General features: G+C 32.1%; 1 protein-coding gene across 1 annotated transcript; it reads right to left on the bottom strand.

The window, feature by feature from the left end:
- Window positions 1–4,664: 4,664 nt before the first annotated feature.
- Window positions 4,665–7,853, bottom strand: LOC114259008 (uncharacterized). The gene is made up of 4 exons (XM_028199004.2): window positions 5,429–7,853; window positions 5,273–5,338; window positions 5,105–5,170; window positions 4,665–4,999 (listed from the first exon to the last, which is right to left on the bottom strand). The coding sequence occupies exons 1-4, from the start codon at window positions 5,708–5,710 to the stop codon at window positions 4,925–4,927; spliced, it is 489 nt and encodes a 162-aa protein (XP_028054805.2). The 5' UTR covers window positions 5,711–7,853; the 3' UTR covers window positions 4,665–4,924.
- Between the last annotated feature and the right edge of the window lie 619 nt (window positions 7,854–8,472).

Genomic DNA, 8,472 nt, shown 5'->3' with positions numbered 1-8,472 from the left:
AAAAAAAATTATGACCGTCGAAATTGATGTAAATAGCAACAGTAACATATTACTTTGTTTGATAGTAACTGAAAAATCTTAAATCCCCAAGATATTGATTTGTGATTATATATCAATTTTAACTAGTAAATAACAATCTTAATCAAACAATCAAAAACAAAGCGACACAACGATTTTACGTGAAAAAATCACAATTGGAGCGTCTCTGATTGTGATAAAAAAAAAAAAAAAAAAAAAAAAAAAAAAAAAAAGCCATGGGTAAAGCCACAAAAAAATTCACTAAGAAGACAAAAAGGAGTTACATAAGTGTACACTCAATTACCTAGCAAATCTATGTCCGAATTGAACTGCCCCCTATGTGTCTCTTCCCGCCCCGTCTTCACCTTGGAATTGTCTTACCCAACGTTGAATCTATAACGCCGATGTCGAATCCACAATGATAAGTCACTCTGAAATCCACCAAATCTTTAGGCCCAAATTCTCCAAATCCACCGAAATCAACTCTCTCTTTGGTATTGAATAAATAAAACAACCCCCTTTGATATAATCCACTCAATTTATGATATAAACTCTCACAGATATCAAAGGAAACAAGTAAAGAAATTCCAAATGAAAACCCTAATACCCAAGAAGAATATCTGGAAATTGTACCCTAGAAATTGATTTAATTGCAGCTTTATAGCAGGCAGAGTCACGATCACCGCTCGAGCGCAGGATTAGCCACTCGAACGGTGTGGTTTAAATGCGTATTTTTGAACAAGTGCCTTCGCTTGATCTCTAGCATAGTCAGCGAAGTGGCAAACATGAAAGAACAAATATCACAAATTTCTCTATAAGGGACAATTCAGGTTGGATTCACATCTAAATACTTATAACCTCACTGAAATAAAAGAACGAATAAAATTACAATTGAAAAGAGTTTTATCAAACGGGATTCCCAATAACAAAAACCTAACAGTAACATATTTCCCTGTGTCACAATAACATGTTATTTTGTTTGATAGTTACCCTGTTTGACAGTAATATGTTACTTCGTCAATATTTTCCAAGAAAAAGAAAAACATATTTTACTTTGTCCTTACTCAATTATATATTTTCTCTTTAGGGGGTTTATGAAGCAAAATAAATTGAATTATCATTTTCACTAAACAATGGTCCAATGGGGCGATTGAAAAAAAAAAAACAAAACAAAACAAAACAAAACAAACAAACAAATAAACAAACAACAAAGCTTATAGGTCCAAACAAAGATATTCTAAACAAACTAAAAAACGTTATCAAAAATTAGCTGTGATTTAAAGATAAATAAATAAATTATTAATTTTTTCACAATATGATTTGAAAAATAAGATCTACCTCAAGTTTAAAACCATAACCACAATCTTCATAATTATTTGTCTCTGTTGCTTAAATTCTACCGTAATCGTGACGATCATCAATCACCACCAATAGCCGAAACTCAATAATACCGACAACAAAATGGTACCATTCACCTTGCTTGGTTTTAAAAAATTGAGTTTTTTATTTATTTTTATTTTTTATTTTTAGTAAAAACATTTAATACTTTAAGAATTTTTTATTATCAAATACAAAAAATATAAAATTTCAGTACATTTTTTTATTCTTGTGTATTTATTAAATTCCTAAATATTTTTTGCAAATATTTTATTCTTTAAGTACATTTAAGTTGTGTGCATCTAAAAAATAAAAAAAATAATTTAAATATTAAAAAATTACTAAAAAAGTACATAAAAATCAAAAAATTCAATTTTTAAAAAATCAATCAAAATCAAATAAGTCTCTTAGTTCATACCAATGAAATTGTGAATCTACAATAAACTTACCTTTGTTTCTTTTTCTTTTTTTTTTATTTAAAAAAAGGGATAAATTACAAACACGCCTCCTGATGTTTACTTAAATTACAAATTACCATCTATGGTTCTAGAAATTACATTATGCCTTCTAAGGTTTCTAATTTCATAACAAATATGTCATTTTATTAATAAAATATCAAGTTAATTAATAGTTTTTAATAATGTTAAAATTTTATTTCAATTAATAATTCATATATTTTTATTATTATATAAGTGAACAATTAGAAATTTCACTTTTTCAATTAATTCTGTTAAATAAAAAGTTCTGATAGGGAAGTATTTGAAATTTTTCCAACCACATGGGGCAATTCGTATTTTAAGCAAACCTCAAAAAGTGTATTTGTAAATTACCAAAAAAAATTATTACATCAATTGAAGTGATACTTTTACAATTATTGAATAGGAAAATACTCTGTAGCTCAAAACTATTGGCTCGAATGGCTCTCATTTCACAGATCTCTCTCAGCCCTTTCGTCTCTGGTGGTCGCGGAAGGAGGAATAACTCTCACACTCTCACCTCTCTCTGTACTCATCCCTCTCATTCCAAAGATCTTTGTCATCCTTCTTATTTGTGGTAAACCTTCCCATCGCTCTCTGGTCGCGGTAGAAGGACGAACAACGACAGAGGACCAACGACGGCCTGCGATAGCAACGACAGACGAAAAGGAATCTGAAGTAAACCTAAAATCACAAAACTAGGGTTTACGTTTGGCTTCAATTTCTGTAGAAAATAGTCAAATGGGACGGTTTCGGTTTGGATTTTGCTTTCAATTTGTGTTAGGGTTTGGGATTTGCGTTTAATCTGTGTTGAAATCTGTATATGTCTGTTTGTTTGTTTTTGGATTTAATTTGGTATTGCTTGAAATTTGTTTGGTTTGCCTTCAAATCTGTTTGGTAAAATACATCTGTTTGGTTTGGCTTTAATCTATATAAATCTGTATACATCTGTTGAAATCTGTAAAATTAAGTTCATACATCTGTTTGCTTGAAATATGCATCTATTTGGTAAAATACACAAGTTTTGCTTCAAATTTGTAAAATTATAAATAATCTAATATGTGTTGAAATCTATATATGTATGTATGTTTTTTTTTTTTTTTTTTTTTTTTGGCTTTAATTTGGTATGGCTTGAAATCTATTTGGTTTGCCTTCAAATCTATTTGGTAAAATACATCTGTTTGGTTTGGCTTTAATCTGTATAAATCTATATACATCTATTGAAATCTGTAAAATTAAGTTCATGCATTTGTTTTCAGATTTGGTTCAAATATGTAAAATTATAAACAATCAAATATGTCTTCAAATGTGTAAATCTGAAAATCTGTGTTGAAATTTATTTTCAAATTTGTAAATCTGTTATAATAACTTATAAATTTGTGTTGAAATCTATTATAAATTTGTAAATCTGTTACAAAGTTGTTATAAATTTGTTATTACAGAACTATGGCTTCTTCTTCTACTAATAATAGCAATAGAAGATTAAAACTAAGATTGTGTGATTGTGGGAGAACTGCAGCGATGTATATTATACGCACGAATGACAACGGAAACCAAGGATGTTTGTTCTTTGTTTGCCCATCGAAATATGTAAATATCTATTATAGAATTTGATCTTTTACTATGTGCAAAGTTATTTATGTGATTTTATTAACTAATTCTTCTGCAATGTAGAGTCGTAAGGAACATTGTAATTACTTCAAATTCACAGATGAGAATGATAATGACACTAGCTCCACAATCCGTTCTAATGTTGGACCTCAGAAAGCTATAAGAACAGAAGAATTAAACGATATAAGGAGAAGGCTTTGTGAGATGGACAATGAAATTCATGGAAGGCTTCAAATGATGGAGAAGAACTTCAAAATTATGATTTATGTCATTGTTTTTTGTGTCTTTTTGCACTTTATCATGTAAATCACTAACGTTCTGACGAATTTCATGAATGTAATCAAAAACTTGTTTCGTATTTTGTATCCTTTTGTACTGAATGATGTAAATGACTGAAATTAGATGGCTGCCAAGATAGAGTATGTTTTGTGAATGATGGCTGCCAAGATGAGGTATGTGTTGTGAATGATGTATGCTTTGTGAATGTGTTCAACCAGGCATTTTCCATATTTGAAGGATTTTTTCAAAATATGACGCAAAAGAACAATGAATTTTTTGTGTATCCACAACAGATAAATAAGCAATGAGAAACATATTTTTTAGTACTCAAGATTGGTTCTGCCTCCTATGTACCAAGCATCCACAGTAAATTGCTATTTGACAACAAAACGAATATACAAGAGAAATCATAAATGTAAGATATGGCAATCATTCTTTAAGAACTTTGTGCAGACATAGTTGCAAGCATGTAGGTGATTGAGAGAGTGGGAAACACTACAAAGGAACTCACATAAAAGGTGAAGACAACAGCCACATCCATAATTCATATTCCCAAATGGTTAGAGAAATCATTCATCAATTTCCTAGCAACAAACACACAGAAAATTGTGACAGGAGTAAAATAGCACTGGATAACAGCTTTATCCAAGGATTAGTTTTATCTCAGTCCAAGAAACAAACAAAAGTAGTAAAATAGAGCACAACACAATAAAAGTACAAGCTTTTAGTCCAGTTTTAAAAAAAAAATATATACATTTAACAAAATCAATCAGAGCCGAGCTGCAAAACCCTCGTTCCAATACTGATGCAGAACCAATAATTGCATTTGTAATCACAAATTGGATAAATGAATGAAGCCAACATTGAATAAATGAACCCAACATTGAATAAATGAACCCAACATACTGCAGCCATAACACATCCATTGTTGCAAAACATACTGCCAACACAAACACAAAACATACTTCTATTGTTGGATAAATAAATTAACCAAACACAAACTGCCACAAAATAAAGCCAACATTTGGATCCAAAGTCTACATACGAATGTCATACAATTACTACTGCAAAACTAAAATAAAAAAAAAAATGGGGCATTTGGATCCACATCTATATTCAAGTCAACAAATGTTGATGCTACTGTCGAACTTTGATTGCTGATATTATTGATCATTCCTGATTGAGTACGAGATGTGCTTCCAATATTGTCCCGCCGTTTGCATTGGGCTAACCCGTGCCTATAAAAACAAAATACATAATCAAATATTGTCCACAAACATATTGACCAATCTAAAATTATAGTCATATATTAAAATATTTGTAGTCATATATTGAACACGTACCGGTACATATATACTGCCTTGTGTGCCTACCATAAAAGGAAAATAGTAAGGTTGATCGTGCGGCACCTTATCATTAAATAGGAAGTCAATGTTATTAGTAATTTGAAGTATTAAAATAAAAACCCACAACAAACAAAGTGCAATATATTAAGTCCATGTAACACATACTGGTAGATACATATTGTCTTGTGTGCCAACCATAGAAGGAAAAGAGTAAGGTTGATCTTGCGGCACCTTATCATAAATTAGTAACACAATTTCATTTCTAATTTCAAGCATTAAACTAAAAATCCACAAAAAGAACTTTTGAATTTAATAATTTACCTGTACGGGAGTAGTCTTCTTATTCTTTCCCTTGAACCGATTCACTATTTGATCAACCTTGCTAACCTTCCGTTTCGTACATGGACGGCCTCTTCGATGAGCAACCAAAGGACTGAGTACCTTGTGAGTGTTGCTTGCTTTTGTAGTATTGAGACTAGGCGGACTTTTCAGTAAAGGATAGGAAAGCGGTACAATACTAGTAGAAGGTGGTACAATACTACTACATGGCACATTACTCCCACTACCTGATTCAATTGTTCCCACTCGATCCTTGATTTCCATCAACCCAAGTTGAATCACTTTGTATTTACCATCATCATTGGTGGCAAGTTCTAGGATCTCATCCAACGTCTTGTGATAGTTATCATGCAACTTTGGATTTAGAGTAGCCCTAAAGTTAGTATATGTGGTTGGAATGCATGTGTACCCTCCTCTTTGGCAAGATTCGAACGACAGTACACTAGATGCTTCATTTTTGCTTGAACTTCTTTAAATTTTGAATTTGTGTATGCTGCACGAAATTGCTTCTCAAAATGATACACCGTTAAGCAATCATACAATTGGTTATGAGATTTAAAATCTGCTTTTGTCTCCTTCTCCACCTTACTTCTCAAGGCATTGTCATACTGCTCAACAAATTGCTTTAAAGTAGTCTTCGAGTTCACATATCCATCAAAAAATGCATTCATGCTCTCACTTTGTTGTGTACTTGACATGAGAGTCCAAAATATGTCTTTAACATAGGCAAGAATCCACCTATGTCACTCATGGCATAATACCCCCAACCACTCGTTGTCATTCAGATTGAATTTTTCAACCATTGCAAGCCAATATGCCTCAAATTCATCTTTTGTAATTGAATCATAAACTGCATTTTGCAAAGCAACCTTTATGGATTCATATTGCAAATATCCTCTTATTTTCTCTGGAATTTTCTTCATTATATGCCGTAAGCACCAACGATGTCAAGCCTGTGGGAAGACGATTTCTATGGCATTTTGCATAGCTCTACACTGGTAAGTTATTATAGCTTTTGAGGGAGCATCTGACATGCAACTTAACCCTTCTTTGAATAGCCACACAAACGTCTCAGTGTTCTCATTAGATAACAACCCATAACCAAACAATATTGACTGTCCATGGTGATTAACTTCTACAAACGGAGCAAATGGCATATAATATTTGTTTGTCAAATAGGTTGCGTTAAAGGAGACAACATCCCCAAAATGCTTTATAAGTCGCCCTACTCCTTGCATCTTCCCAAAACAAGTTTCATATGCGACCATTTTCATCTAAGTCAATTGCCGAATAGAAGTTTGAATTTTGTTGTTGTATTTTATAAAAATAAAATTGTGACTGATTCGGCATCTCCTGCTCCAAGTCTCAATCTTCTAGCATTCTCAATATAATTCATTGCATCTCGTTCATCAAACGTTAATGCCTCATATCCCCCTACTTCAACAACTATGGAATGAAAATTCCTCGCCACCTCAATCCCTGCTGCATCATTAACTTCTAGTCTCCTTTTCACTAGAGTAAGAATCCTCCTATTCATTGCAAAATGTCGTGAGTCAGTAGGAATCAAATCATGAGTGTGCTCAAGCATAACTGTGATTAACTTATATCTTCCATCGTTTTGTAGACTGGCTCTTACCTTTGCTTTACTATCAATTTTTTATGACAAAGATGGCTCCAAGGGATTTACTTCTGATCTTTTTGTTCTGTTCCGCGCCCGAGTACATTCAATTCCAAAGTACTTTACGTCCTTATCACTTGTTAGATTTTGTGTTCTATAAGCTATCGCAAATCCATAGTGTTTTGCATATTTTGCATAAAATGCGTTCACTTCTTGTTTTGAAGTAAAATACATCCCCTTCCTAGGTTCTTCAACTTTACCACTCTCATTAAATGAAAACATTGTTATCCTGTTCTTCAACTTCCTCACTCCCATTAAATGAATTATTGTTGGAATCAATATCCATTGTAGCTTCAAACTGAAATAGAATACACATTTAGAGAGTTAGATGGTATTTAAAAGGAAGTACAAACTGTTTGGGATAATAAGTACCAGGCATTTATAACTCTATATTGTGAAGGATTTGAGTAATGATCTATGCATAAAAAATGGTCCATATATGTAACTTGTGAAGAAAAAAATAACAATTCTTCAACCCCTTTGTTTTGTGTGGACATAGATATTGTGAGAACTATTGTTCCATCTTGCAATTGTAACTCCGTTTTCATTTTTTGAAAAACACATATGCTTATTAATGTTTGATTGTGTTTTTACTTTAATTTTGTTTTTGTGTAAAAAACCAAAATAATGTGAAGTTCAATTGCATATGATTTTAATTTTTGTGCAAAAAAAGTATTTGAAAAATTGAACACTTAACTGTTTGATGTTTCCTAAAAAAGTTGTTTCATTAAAAATAAAAATTGGAACCAGTTCACCGTTTAGAATCAGTTCACCATAGTAGAAACCAAACGAAACTCTAAACCATAATATGACATATAACAAGGGAAAACTGGTGCTTTAAACAAAAATGGTGCTTTTTTTTTTATAATAATAGTAGAGAATGAATATGAAACAAAGGCTCAAGTAATCACCATCATCTTACGTAGTGGTCATGGACAGATCAGAAATAATGGCCATGTGCTAATTTTTCACCATCAGTGTGGTAATTTTCACCATCAATGTGCTAATAATGGTCATGTGCTACTTTTTCACCATCACAGTTTTCACCATCAATGTGCTAATTATGGTCATGTACTAATTTTTCATCATCAATGTCCTAATCTTACGCAGTGGTGACAGTGGCCACAGTTTTCACCATCAATGGCCATGGACAAATCAGAAACAAAGGCTCAAATAATGCTCAATGTGTTAATTTTTTTTTTTTTTTTGGGGAGGGGGGGCTAGCTCTAGTTTTCACCAACATCTTAATTAGTTTGATGATAGTACCAGTTTTAACAGTAGCTAGAAGCCATGGAAGCCACAATGGACAAAGCAATGGAAGAGCAAAGACACAAGGGGAAATAAAATA

Source organism: Camellia sinensis, chromosome 9, assembly GCF_055761805.1.
Source record: "Camellia sinensis isolate YWXY chromosome 9, ASM5576180v1, whole genome shotgun sequence".
NCBI classification, from domain to species: Eukaryota; Viridiplantae; Streptophyta; class Magnoliopsida; order Ericales; family Theaceae; genus Camellia; species Camellia sinensis.
Note: the sequence above shows the minus strand (reverse complement) of the source record. Positions and strands in the feature narration are given on the sequence as shown.